The sequence below is a fragment of the Notechis scutatus genome, chromosome 1, assembly GCF_049901735.1.
Source record: "Notechis scutatus isolate UNSWTSFEM ecotype Mainland chromosome 1, rNotScu1.2, whole genome shotgun sequence".
In the NCBI taxonomy this organism is placed as follows: domain Eukaryota; kingdom Metazoa; phylum Chordata; class Lepidosauria; order Squamata; family Elapidae; genus Notechis; species Notechis scutatus.
In genome coordinates this window covers 332,077,994-332,092,365 of record NC_142009.1, presented here as the reverse complement: position 1 = coordinate 332,092,365, position 14,372 = coordinate 332,077,994, and the positions used below count along the sequence as shown (strand labels likewise).

Sequence of the window (14,372 nt, the reverse complement as noted above, 5' to 3'; positions counted from 1 at the left end):
ACCACTGCGCCACCGTGGCTCGTAGGCAGACATACTTAGCTCCCTCCTCCATTCATGATACGATTTAGCCTCTGGAGTCCTCATCATCTCTGTCGTTCTTCTTTGCACACTTTCCAGGGTCTTGGTGTCTTTTTTTGTACTGTGGTGACAGGCGTTTTGCAGCCAAAGACTTTTTCTTACGCTTACATCCCCACTTCCCCTCGTCGCAAAACCTAGAAGGACGATCGAAAAGCTCAGCTTAAATTTTCAAATATTTACTTTATTTGCAATTGCCAGAGGAAATTACCGGGATGGAGCGGGGAAGGGCTAGCAAGTCCAGTCCCCTCAACAGGAACAAAGTGCATAAAAAAATCTTTTTTTAAAAAAAGGGGGGCGGGGGGAGAGAATGCAGTCTTGGTGGTAACCCAGGACCCCCAAGGGTGAAAACAAATATGAACCATTTTTTCTTCTTCCAGAAGAGACAGAAAGGCCAAACTGAGGCCTTTCTCCAGACAATCTAGGGAGAAACATGCGGTTTGCACCCTTAGACATTAGTACCTTATTTCTCCCTGATAAATCTAAAAACATGTTTTTTTGGGGGGGGGTGATGCGATTCTTCTTCCTCCATGGGGAAGGAATTCCTTGGCAGGCTGACCCCCACCAGAAGCACCGAGAGAGAGACCAAATTTAAGGAACCAAGTACATTTTCAGTCCCATTCAGGGAGACTGGAGAGAAACAGGAAATTGCTCCTTAAGTCTGTCCACCGGATCTACGTTCGTCCATTGGGTCTACGTTCGAATGCAGAAGACCAGATGATCTTGCAGAATCAGTTGAAAAAGTAGATCGATTTCTTCACCAACCTTAATTTGAATTCACCTGAAGGGGAGAAAAGGAGAGATCAGGAAAACGAAAAGGTATACTGGGTGGGAACCTCTTCACGTAATGATTGCTGCAAAAAAAGCTCGTAAATTTGGACACCAAAACCGGGTGATCTGCTTAATGACCGGCATGATTTACGACTGTAATTCTGGGCTCAATTACAGTGGTAAGTCGAAAACAACTTGTAGTTTAATTAACAGCGGAAATGGACAATCCACGGTCCATAGAGACCCGTGATGGCGAACCTATGGCACACATGCCACAGGTGGCACGCAGAGCCATTTGTGCCGGCACGTGAGCCACAGGCAAACTTACCTCACTGCGCATGCGCGTGCCTCACAGCTGCTTTTCAGCCTGTTTGAGGCCATTTTCGGCCTCCCAGAGGCTTGAGGAAGGTCTCTGCAGGCTGAAAAATAGGCCCGTTTCATCACTTCCTGTATTTCTGGAAATACCGGAAGTGACTAAATGGGCACATTTTTCAGCCTGCAAAGGCCTTACTCCAGCCTCTGGGAGGCCGAGAATCAGCTGTGAGGTGCAGTGCAGGTAAGGGGGCGATTGCAAGCACATGGCAGGGGCGTGGGGCATGCACACGCATTGCCTTCCGGGTGCTGGCACGCAAGCGCACGAGCATGAGGACGCGCACAATTTTGGGCACAGGAGCCCAGAAAGGCTAGCCACCACTGATATAGACAGTCCTTGACTTACAACACTTAGATTAGGGATGGTTTGAAGTTACAGGGGCACTGAAAAAGTGACATATGGCTGTGTTTCACACTTAAGATCGCTGCAACATCCCCATGGCCATGAGATCAAAATTTAGATGCTTGGGCAAGTGTCTCATAACAGTGGCCGTGTCCTGGGGGTCACGGGATCCCCTTTTGCAACCTTCTGACAAGCAAAGTCAATGGGGAAACCAGATTCACTTAACAACCAGGTTGCTAACTTAAAAACTACAGCGATTCACTCAACAATGGTGGCAAGAAAGGTCGTAAAACGGGGCAAAACTCTTGTTTAGCAATATAATTTTGGGGCTCAAGGGCTACCTGTAAGATAAAAATTTTATTCAGCTTTAGAAAGCTCAGGCCTTTTAATAGAATTTCTTCGCCTGAAAAAGCGCTACCTAATTCATTCTGGATTTTTTTCTCTCTCTTTTTTTCCTTAATACAAAGACATCCTAGGACGAACGCTGAGAGGAGGTTCATTTAAACTTCAACATCTGGAGCGGAGAAAGCCACTTAAAAGAGTCCCGGCTTTGAGCCCAACAGGGACAAAAACAACAACAGCAATTAAAAGTGACAGATTGTGGCTGGGAGCCAAAGATGCTCTCCGCAGGTGGGTGTACATGTCTGCCAACAGAGGTAACTCCTGGGACCCCACAGATGATATGCCCGGGAGGGCACCGATACTGCCTTTCCAGCAACGAGGCCCCTGTGGATTGCTTTAATGACACAGAGTGGGGGGCTGGGGGGAGATGGTTCTCGGAACACCCCGAGCATCAGCTTCCCTGCCAAAAGCAGGCTCTGCAAACCAGAGCAGAGCATGGCGTGGCTGGTTGGTAAAACCAGTAAATCATACGGCCTCAGGGCCCAATTGATGCCCAGGTGAACTGAGATGCTTTTTTTTTTTTTTTTGGAGATCAACTTCAATGCAAGCTAAGGGGGGTTGTATAATGTTTGGGGTACTGTTTCTCCTTCAAAAGGAGAAATATTGGAATAAGTGTTTTATTCTGATCCTGACGACTCTTAAAATAACTACGAAAAAGGAGCCAGAATTATTTTTTCTTCGGTTTGATGGGCAAAGAGCTTGAAAGAAAATTTGGAGCTGTTATATATGAGAGCCAGTTGGGCCTAGTGGTTAGCGGGATAGCCTAGAAACCAGGAGACAGTGAGTTCTAGTCCTGCCTTAGGCATGAAACCCAGCTGGGTGAGACTGAGCCAATCGTCACAAGACTGGGAGTTCTAGCCCCACCTTAGACATGAAAGCTGGCTAGGTGAGGTTGGGCAAATCACTAGGGGACAGGGAGTTCTAGTGCCACCTTAGGCATGAAAGCTGTGGCTGGGTGACTGGTCAAATCACCAGGAGACAGTGAATTCTAGTGCCACCTTAAGGCATAGAAGTTGGCTGGGTGATTTTGGGCCCATCACCAGGAGACTGGGAGTTCTAGTCCCACCTTAAGGCAGGAAAACTGGCCGGGCAACTTTGGGCCCATCACTAGGAGACTGGGAGTTCTAGTTCTACCATAGGCATGAAAGCTGGCTGGGTGACTGGGCTCATGGGGTTGTTGAAGAGACATGAAGAGGAGGAAGGAATATTAGGTATGTTCCCTGACGAGTTACTTGTAAAAAATAATAAACGTGTTACACACCCACGGAGTATATTAAAGAATAGAATAGAATAGAATAGAATAGAATAGAATAGAATAGAATAGAATAGAATAGAATAGAATAGAATAATTAGAAGGGAAGGGAAAGGAACGGAAGGGAAGGGAAGGGAAGAGAGTAGAGAGTAGAATAGAGTAGAGTAGAGTTTGAACCTTAGTAACCGGATTACTAATTTAACAACTGCAGTGATCCACTTAACAACTGAGGCAAGAAAGGTTGTAAAATGGGGCAAAACTCACTTAACCAATGTCTCACTCAACAACAGAAATTTTGGGCTCCATTCTACAAACCTTCTATACGTCGAGAACTACCTGTATTCCAGGTCTGGTCTTACTAAGGTTTTGGAATGGAATGCAATGGAATAGAATAGAATAGAATAGAATAGAACAGAAAAGAAAAGTAAAATGCGGGAGGGTGAAGTATGTGGCTGAGCAGGCTGCTGAGAAAATTTGCAGGCTCTTGTTGTTCCACCTCCCCCCATCCAAATTTCTCGCCTGAGCCCTTTCCCAGCGTCAGCCTGGCACAATTGCAACCTTGACACAGGTGTGGGAGCAGCAGACTGCAGGAGCCACAGGTCGCTTGGAAGCTCTGCAGCCACCAGCAAACCAGAGAAAGCAGCCGAGTCAAAGGAAGCGTATTTTCTCCCCACATTCAACGGGAGTGAATGGTACACAGGAAGAAAAGAGGCACAGAGATCACAGCAAGGAAAAAGGCAAGAATAAAAGCGGGGCGTGGAAAGTTGCAACTATTCCACAGGCTGGGACAAGGGACAGAGAAGAGAAAAGCAGAGGAAATTCCAGCGAGAGGAATGAAGGGAGAACGGTGTTTGTCAGAAGAAAGCACTGTTATGTAATACAGGTAGTCCTCACCTTAGGACCAAAATTGAGTCCAAAATTTCGGTTGTTAAGAGAGACATTTGTTAGGTGAGCTTTGCCCCGTTTTATGACTTTTCTTGCCACCGTGGTTCAGGGAAGGACTGCAGTTGATAAATAAATAACCTGGTTGTTAAGTGAATCTGGCTCCCCCCACAGATTTGGCTTGTCGGAAGGTCACAGAAGTTGATCCCATGACCCCGGGACACTGCGACCGTCATAAAGATGAACCAGTTGCCAAGCATTTGAAAATTTTGATCACACGACCATGGAGAATGCTGCAAAAGTCGTAACTGTGAAAAACAGTCATAACTCATGTTTTTCAGTGCCGCTCTAACTTTGACCGGTCACTAAACAAACTGCTGGAAGTTGAGGGCTACCTGTAGTATTGCTGTACAGTGCAGCATTGTAAGTATCTGAATAGTAATGGAGTATACTAAGTACAGTGACCCGTATACAATGGTTGGAAACCAATCAAGCAGAGAAGTAACCTGAAATTAAGGAGAAACTTCCTAACAGTGAGGACAATTAACTAGTGGAACAGCCTGCCACCAGACGTTGCAGGTTCTCCATCACTGAGGTTTTTAAGAGACTAGACCCGTGATGGCAAACCTATGACACGTGTGCCAAAGTGGCACGCAGAGCCCTCTCTGTGGGCACACGCACCATTGTTCTTCTGGTTTTTGGCACACACATGCATGCCGTCCAGCTGGTCTTTGTGGGCGCTGGAGCACTGGAAAATGGCCTGAAAAATGCCCCCCAAACAGCCTGTTTTTTGGCCTTTTTCAGGCCATTTTTGGGCCCTTTTCAGGCCAGTTTTTGGGCTGTTTTCTGGCCATTTTAGGGTCAAAAATGGCCCAAAACATCCTGAAAACAGCCCAAAAAAGGCCTGAAAAATGTCCCAAAACGACCACAAAAATGTCCCAAAACAGGCTGGTTTGGGGGCTATATTCAGGCCAAAAATAGCCTGAAAATGGCGAAAAACAGCCAAAAATCAGGCATGCACACACCAGCCAATTGGTCTTTTAGGTTTTTGGCATTCCGGCATGTGTAAATGCATGTACATGCACACGTGTTCTGGTTTGGGCACTCGGTGCCGGAAAGGTTTGCCATCACTGGACGAGACAGTCAATTATCTGAAATGAACAGGCTCTCCTGCTTGAGGAGGGGGCTGGACTAGAAGACCTCCAAAGTCCCTTCCAGCTCTATTCTTTTCTAAAACAAATATCAGACTAAAGGCCCTGTTTGTGTGTTCAGGCAACTGCTACTAAATTCAGTCCTAAGGCATGGAGGAAGCCAGTGGGGCTTGGACCAAGGAATTTAGCAACTGGAGGTAAGCAAATGACTTGTTGCATCACCAGGCTGAATCTTGCTATTGTACGGCTGGAGAGGAGCCTCATTCGAGTCACGGTTAACACTGGAGAGGAGAGGGGGCTGCTGTAAGAGGGGGAGGCGTCGTGCAGGTGAGCACAGCTGGTGGCGGAGTCTGTTCGGTGGCAAGGCTATTTTAGGCTTAAGATGCAGTTTCTTATGCATGCCGCACCGCAAAACGATAAGAATAGACTGCCGTCAATTTTCACCAATCTTGGTCACCGCAGACTTCCATCACCTGGTTTCTGACACCCCCACCTGCTCTCAATTCTCCACCAACTCCCCAAATGAACGTTGGCAAAAGACACAGCGAAGGTTCACCGCATTCGCTTGAAAGGACGTTACTCCTGATGTTCCCCTACAGGGAGTGCTCGCCTTACGACCACAACTGAGCACCACATCTTCTGTTGGTAAGCGACACATTCTTTCAGTGCATTTGGACCCCAGCTGACGACCTTCCTCACCAGGGTTGTTAAGTGAATCACTGCAGTTTTTAAGTTAGTGATATGGCTGTTAAGTGAATCCAGCTTCTGACAGGTTCGTCAGAAGGTCCCAAAAGGGGAATCACTTGACCACCTGGACACTGCAACCGTCGTAAATATGAGCCGGTTGCCAAGCCTCTGAGTTTTGATCATGCGACTGTGAGGGTTGGAAGGGTGAAAAATGGTCATAAGTCACTTTTTCGGTGGCCTAACTTCCAACAGTCACCAAATGAACTGTTGTAAGTCGAGGACTACCATTAGAGGCAGTTCTTAACTTACAGCCATTCGTTTAGTGCAACTGTCTTTAAACTTGACAGCTTTAAGTTCTTTAAACTTGACAGCTTTAAGACTTGTGGACTTCAACTCCCAGAATTCCTGAGCTAACATGACTGGAGGAGGAATTCTGGGAGTTGAAGTCCCAAGTCTTAAAGCTGTCAAGTTTGAAGATCCCTGATCTAGCATGGGGTCCTCAACGTCAGCCATTTTAAGACTTGTGTACTTCAACTCCCAGAATTCCTGAGCTAACATGACTGGAGGAGGAATTCTGGGAGTTGAAGTCCACAAGTCTTAAAGCCGCCAAGTTTGGAGACCCCTGGTTTAGCGACTATTCAACGCAGTGGTGGGATTCAAATATTTTTACCCCCGGTTTGGTGGGTGTGGCTTGGTGAGTGCACTTGGTGAGTGCGTGTACACACTCTGCGTGCGCGCAAGCACCAAATGCGCACTTTGCGCAGGCGCAGAGGCATTCCAACTCACCTCCTGCAAGCCTGCATCGGGATCCCGGTCGCTTCAGCAGCTGCCGCGTGGCACTCTTCTGTGCCGCGCAAAGCAGCTGCGCTTCAAATCAGCGGATAAAGGTGAGTATGGGAGCCCGGGCGGGCAGGTGGGCCCAACAGCAGAGCGGTGGAGAGAACAGGTTTGGTCTCTGCGGCTCATCGCTGCTACCAGCTCTGCAGAACCGGGCCAAACCGGAAGAATACCCCCCACTGGTTTAGTGATACAACAGCACTGGGAAAAGTGACTTAGACCTTTTATTCACACTTACGACCACTGCAGCATCTCCATGGTCATGTGATCAACATTTGGGCCCTTAGCAACTGGTATCAATTTATGACAGTTGCGCTGTCCCTGGGGGGGGGGGGTCAAGTGATCACCATTTGTGACCTTCCCAGCTGGCTCCTGACAAGCCAAAGTCAATGGGGGAAGCCAGATTCACTTAACGGCTGCATGATTCACTTAACAAATGCAGCGATTCTCTTAACAACGGTGGCAAAAGCAGTTGTAAAATGGGGCAAAGCTCACTTCACAAACGGCTTGCTTAGCAGTGGAGATTTGGGGCTCAAATGTGATCCTAAGAATCAAGATTTACCTACACAAATGGGATCAGAACCAGGCTTTGATTAATGGTCTTGATGAATGGAGATTGGTCTACTTTGCAGAGTCAGTTCTCAATTCAATGTGGCATACAAGGAGCTCTCAGTTTTCAGGGGAAAACCACAAATAGCCTGCCTGCCTTCCTTCCTTCCTTCCTTCCTTCCTTCCTTCCTTCCTTCCTTCCTTCCTCCCTCCCTCCCTCCCTCCCTCCCTCCCTCCCTCCTCTCCTTCCTTCCTTCCTTTGTCCCTCCATCCTTCCTTCCTCCTTCCCTCCTTCCCTCCCTCCTCTCCCTCCCTCCTCCCTCCCTCCCTCCTTCCCCTCCTCCCTCCCTCCCTCCCTCCTTCCTTCCTCCCTCCCCCTTCCCTCCCTCTTTCCTTCCTTCCTTCCTTCCTTCCTTCCTCCTCCCCCTCCCTCCTTCCTTCCTTCCTTTCCTTCTCTCCTTCCTTCCTTCCTCCCTCCCTCCCTTCCTTCCTTCCTTCCTTCCTTCCTTCCTTCCTCCCTCCCTCCCTCCCTCCCTCCTCTCCTTCCTTCCTTTGTCCCTCCACTTCCTTCCTTCCTTCCTTCCCTCCTTCCCTCCCTCCTCCCTCCTCCCTCCCTCCCTTCCCCTCCCTCCCTCCTCCTTCCCTCCTCCCTTCCTCCCTTCTCCTTCCTTCCTCCCTCCCCTCCTTCCCTTCTTTCCTTCCTTCCTTCCTTCCTTCCTCCCTCCCCTCCCTCCCTCCTTCCTTCTTTCCTTCTCTCCTTCCTTCCTCCCTCCTTCCTCCCTTCCTTCCTTCCTTCCTTCCTTCCTTCCTTCCTTCCTTCCTTCCTTCTTCTTCTTCCTCCTCCCCCACCATAAATTTCACACTCTTCTATCATTAATGATGTTACCTAGGTAATGGGTAATGAAACGTCTGCAAGGAAACAACCAAACTTGGAGAGGACCAAGGACCCCTCTTTTCAACCCTGAGCTACAAATATTGCCTTTGACTGGTGAAGTTTTCCTCTTTAAAACAATTAAGCAGGGGCATCCGTCAAGGATGTGCACAGCCTTCCCTCAGAATCTCCTAAATCTATCTTCTTCTATTGTATAAAAATGGCTGTGTGTGTGTATGTTCTAGCATAACTCGGGAATGCGTCGAGCAATTTCAACCTAACGTGGTAGATAGATGACTTACCCCTCTGGAAAAAAATACTGCGGGGGTAACCTCGGGTGTGTGTGTGTGTGTGTGTGCCTTAAAATGGCTTCTACTGTACAGCACAGTGGAATTGCCATGGTAACAGCTTCACAGTACTCCACAAGGGGGCTTCCTCTGACTTGCGATGCTGCGCAAGAGAGCTACTCCATCTAGAGCTTCACAGACAGTACAACAGCGTGAGTCCCTACTACAGGTTTTTCCTGTCTTAATACAGGATTGGGATAAATGAATACCTGGGCAATGCCAGGTAATCAGCTAGTACCTAATACAAATCAAGGGGCTTTTGAGTCTTACCTTTCTTGGGAATTTTAGGCAGTAAATCTTGCAGCTCCTGGATCCTGGCCTGGACAGCTTTCTTCTTCTTTGTATCAGCTTCAGATATTCTTTGAGAGAGAAAGGGAACCAAGTCAGGAACTCAATGCCAGTTTCCCTCAACCTCATGGATAAAACCGGTTCCCATCAAACTAAAAACAAGCAGTTTTAGCCCAACACTTTTAGCAAAATCTTCATCAAACACATTGGGTTGACTGCAGAACAGTATAACAGCCGTAAATGCGGTGGTGTTGCCAAGCAACCGAAATGTAGTCACATGACTGCAAGGGTGAGGAGTGGAGAGCAGCTGTCAGACCCTCATAATTATGTCATAACTCCCTTTTTATAGGTAAAGTCGCAGCTTTGAATGGTCGCTAAGAGACCAGCTGTAAGTCAAGGATTACCCCTAAATACTTATAAAAACTGCAGAGGGCAAGCATCATCTTAAAATGGAGTTTCCCCCTCTTCTTTTACAGGCAAAATGACACTTTTATGTCTGCTGCTCTAAAGACAACATGGAATAAGCTTTCCTGTTTCCAGTTAAGATTTACTCTGGAGCAAAACTGGAGTAAGATTATGCAGGTAGCCCTCAACTTACAACAGTTCACTTAGCGACCGTTCGAAGTTACAACGTCGCTGAAAGAAGTGACCTGATGACCATTTTTCACATTTATGACCGCTGCAGCATCCCTGATGGTCACGTGATTTACATTTGGACACTTGGCAACTGAACTCACATTTATGACGGTTGCAGTAGCCCTGGCTCACGTAATCCCCTTTTGCGACCTTCTAAACGAGCAAAGTCAAATGGCACGTAAAGGGAAAATAAACACCCCAAAAAGGTCCAGAGGACTTACGTGGTGCTGGAACAGTATTTCTGCAACATGAATTTTGAAAGATCCTCCAAGATGGGTTCGCTGTGTAGTTCTACAAACTGTTCACGGCATATCTAGGATTCAGAGAACAAATCGCTTAAAGATCCTTCCTGAAACATGTAGAAAACCCTCACAGAGTACAGGCTGCCCTCAAGTGTCAGGATTCCGGCAGTTACCCCCATTTAAATCATGAGTCTCGAGCCAAACGTCCAAAACTTCAAAAGGCTTAATTGGGAATTAACATGTCCGGCACTGCCTGGGTGGAGCCGACTCTGAGACACATCATTTATTGTCACCCTTGACCCTGGTTTTCCCTCCACCCCCTGGGTGTATCGTAATTCATATTCTCCAATGGGACACATCCACAGCCCACAGTCATCAATCATGTTCTCCAGTTAGAATTTTGCAGGGCAGAAACTTCAGTCACCTAGTTACTATCTTTGAAAACATTTATGGAATGCAGTTTCGGTTTTGCAAGCTGCTGCACTGCTCTCCCTCCCTTTCTGTTGACAACTTTAAAAAGGCCATAGAAATATTTTATGAGTTGACATTCGACTTACGACAGTTCATTTAGTGATTGTTCCAAGTTACGAACGGCACTGAAAAAAGTAACTTACAACCACCTCTTGCACTTACGACCAACCGGAGCAGCCCCATGATCATGTGATCCAAATTTGGGCAGCCTTCATTTATTTAGAATGGTTGCAACAGGCATGATATTCCCCAATGGAAAAAAATTGGGGCCAGCCAAAAGAGACCCCGCCGCGAGCCAAGAAATCGCACACACAACACCAGCGCTACACACCCTTCCTTTACAGCCGGTCACGTGTGGATCAGCTCCAGAGCTGGGCAGCCGCTTCCCTGGGGCGGGGCGAGGCCGCCGCCCGGGAGCGCCCGCTGCTTTCCTCGCCGGGCCGGGCGGTGGCGTGTTGCACGGAGAGATGGATGGTCTGTGGCTGCCCAGCTCCCTTTTCCTGCCACTCAGCGGCCTCCGCTCGCACCGCCCAGGCTCCGCTCAGGTGTCCGGCTGGGGCTGTCAGGAGTTGCTACCGCCGGGCGCGGCTCCGCGCGACTCCAGTCCCGCGTTGCCTTGGGAAGGAAAGGCAAAACCGGGAGCTGCTGCGCCTGAGCCTCCGGTGCCGCTGCTGCTGTTGCAAAGCGCCGCCGCGGCTCTTCCTTTTTGCCTTCCCTTCCGAGGCAACGCGGGACTGGAGCCACGCCGGCAGTAGCAACTCCTGACTCAGGGGCCTCCGAGGGGAGGAAGGAGGAGAAGAAGGGGGGAAAGGGGGTGGGTGATTTCAAAAAATCGAATTCCATTTTTAATCGGAAGAATATCATGTCTGTTGCAACACCCTTTATAAAGAACTGCTTTGTAAAACCCTAGTAAAACTGCACCTGGAACACAGGTAATCCCTGGGTTACGAGCGTTCCTTTAGCGAACATTCAAAGTTACGTGATAAGTGCCCCCCTAGCATTTGTGAACAAGGCCCGAAATTACAAATCTTGCAGGACCACAGCAGTTGCTCGCTCTTACGAACAACCGCATAGGCTCGGCAACATTTGTCCCGCACATTGCCGGCTGAAATGCAGCTTCCGAGGGGTGGATCTGCCCCTCAGAAGCTCCATTTGGGCATCCAGAGGCCTTGCCTGGTACACTGCCGGCCAAAATGGAGCTTCTGTGGGGTAGATGTGTGGTCGTACTTCAAGCACTACCTATTTATAGGTTCGCTGTACGCTAACACCCTCTACAAGAATCTGAACTACTAACAGTCAAAGGAAATTGGTGGTAGATAAGAATTCACACTGGGCTGGACTTAGAACTCTTTATGGGTGCAAAGGGACTCGAGACTGATGACGTGTTTGACCCCTCCCTCGGGCTCAGCCTGATCATCTCCTACAGGCAGTTTGGTATAATGGTTTAAGGCTCCAAAACTAGACACCAATGACACTGAGTTTACTTTGGGATCTTTAGAGATTTTGGTCCAATCCCTCGAGGAAGAAGGTGGCGAGAGAAAACACACTTCTGAAAACCTTGCCAAGAAAAATGCAATGGCTTGTTCAGGCAGACACCAGGAATCAAAACTGACGCAATGACAGGCAGAACCAACCAGCATCACTTGTGAATATAGTTTGAAGCAGAAGCTTCACTGTTAAGTCACCTACTGTGTGTTACAAGAATCTTGCCAGACTGACTGCATTCTCTTGGGAACGGTCAGATCCGGCTTCACAGGGCTGTGACTGCTTTCTGCAACGCAAGGGCTTGTGAGAACAGGCCGAAGTTCCCAGGCTCATGAAACAGGCGCATATCTTGGCTCTGCATGGCCCTTGCATGGGGGGCACAGAAGACCACGCAACCATGGGAGCCCCTCCTCCCTGCTTGTAATTACCAAGTTAAATGGCCATCTTGGGATTACCTATTGTCGTTGTATACATTTATTTATTTTTAAAATCCTAACTTAATTCTAATTTAATTTTATACATGGTTTTATTTATCGATGACATCATATCTGTACACCGCTTAAAACCAGTCTAGCTCAGGGGTGTCAAATTCAAGGCCTGCAGGCCGAATCTGGCCCACATGGTGCTTAGACCTGGCCCGTGGGACCGCCTGTAAACAACGAAGGACCGGCCCACGGTGCCTCTGCCAGTGAAAACGGAGCTCAGGGAGGCCACACAGGGCCCCTCCAGGCTCTCATTTCGTTGGCAAAGAGCTGCAGGAGGCCGTCCCCGAGGTCAAGAGGTCAAACACAACTCTGATGCAGCCCTCAATCGAGTTTGACACCCCTGGTCTAGCTGATGTGTTGAGTACCAAACGATGAGTACCGGGACAAAATGTTCGCATCAAAATGCGTTGAGTACCAAATCTGTTGAGTTCCAAAGCAATTGAGTATCAAGGTACCACTGTAAATAAATAAGCAAGCTGTTCTGACCAAAGCTTCCCGAGACCGTAATTAAGCACGTGCTTAGTTAAAACAACTCTTGTTTTATTTCAGCATTGGGAATTATTTTCATTCCCAGATGGTAATGAGTCCCAAACAGTTCCTCGAGATGCACCCACCTTTCTTTCTCTTGAATTGCTGCCAACAACAAAAGTGCCAAATGAACTATAAAAAACCAACTGAAGTACAAAGTCCACACAGAGCTTCAAGGTTCAATCCGAACAGAATGAATGACTTTGCTTCCTGCAAAGGTTTCATCACCTTTGCCTGTCCTTTATCCCTTATGGGAGGGGCAATCACCTCCAAGCCGAATCGCCACTGCATTTATTTGTTTTTTTATTTATGTTTTTTTTTTGTCTCAGCTGCTCTAGCCTTCTAGCAGCTCTGCGCACACGCGCACTGGGAACAGGCTCCCCTTGCTCCTCTGCCCTACTGCTGCCAGACTCTGGAGGCTCCGGAGTCATCACCCCACTCCCAGATGGTCCCGGCCCCATCTCTGCATCGGACGCTGGACCCTCGTCCGAGTCCTCTCCAGACTCCCGGACTGGTCCCTGTTCTTCCCCACTGACTGATTCCGCTGCCGGAATCTGCGCAGGCTGCCGGTGAATCACAACACAAGCAAGCAAGCAAGCATGGCGGCTGGGGAATTCTGGGAGTTGAAGTCCACCATCTTGGAGTCGCCATGTTTGAAAAGCAACATCTCAGACCAAGGCAGGATAAAGCAAGAGTTTGTTTGGGTGGCGTTATTCTTACCTTATTCATTTTGTCCACCGTGGCTGCATGTGTCCAGAAACAGTCATGCACAGAGACAAAGGTTAGCCCGGCCCTGAAAAAGAAGAGAAGCAGATGAGTTTCACCCTATAAGGCAAAATTACAAAATTTAGAAAGCAATTTTTAAGGGGGAAATATTTGCTGTAAAGACAGTATCCGGAAGCAACGTCAGCGTTAATCTGATGTAGTTACCAGTCAGCTACAATGGGATGAGGACCCAACTTAATGTTGTTTCGACTAATTGTATTTAGCATCTTTAAATATTTTCTTGTCCTTCTTTCTTTTCATAAGATTGGTTGGAATTCATTTTACATGGTGATATCAATATGAATGTCCCTGATTATGGTGTTGAAAGTGATTTACAATTATTTCTCAAGGCGATAGGATCGTTTTCGTTTGATGTAGTCCAGGGGTGTCCAACCTTGGCAACTTTAAGACTTGTGGACTTCAACTCCCAGAATTCCTCAGCCAGCAAAGCTGGCTGAGGAATTCTGGGAGTTGAAGTCCACAAGTCTTAAAGTTGCCAAGGTTGGACACCCCTGATGTAGTCTATTATCTGATCAATAAAATAATGGACTCTAAATTTTATGAGACCTACAAAGTGCTTATTGATATTTAATTTTCCAGCTAATATAGATGGTCCTCGATTTACAACAGTTGGTTTAGTGACCAAAGAACAACGGCACTGAAAAAAAGTAACTTATGATGCTTTTTCACACTTATCACCACTGCAGCATCCCCATGGTCACATGATCAACATTCGGTTGCTTGGCTACTGACTGATTCACATTTATGACGGTTGCAGTGTCCCCAAGACATGTGATCCCCTTTTGCAACCTTCTGACAAGAAAAGTCAACTTCCCCGTTCACTTAACAACCGAGTGACTAACTTATCAACTGCAGTGATTTCACTTAACAGCTGTGGCAAGAAAGGTCGTAAAATGAGACAAAATTCACTTA

The 14,372-nt window shown here is 47.7% G+C and overlaps 1 protein-coding gene across 2 annotated transcripts in view; it reads right to left on the bottom strand.

Annotated features, from left to right (window-relative positions):
* Nucleotides 1-238: 238 nt before the first annotated feature.
* Nucleotides 239-14,372, bottom strand: part of POLRMT (RNA polymerase mitochondrial) — a 77,118-nt gene continuing 62,984 nt past the window's right edge. For both annotated transcript variants that reach the window (XM_087952709.1, XM_087952708.1), the window contains exons 18-21: nt 13,395-13,467; nt 9,685-9,776; nt 8,810-8,898; nt 239-856 (exon numbers count right to left, since the gene is read on the bottom strand). In XM_087952709.1, coding sequence (XP_087808835.1) covers nt 807-856; nt 8,810-8,898; nt 9,685-9,776; nt 13,395-13,467 — 304 coding nt within the window. In that variant the 3' untranslated portion in view covers nt 239-806. The remainder of the gene's footprint in view (nt 857-8,809; nt 8,899-9,684; nt 9,777-13,394; nt 13,468-14,372) is intronic.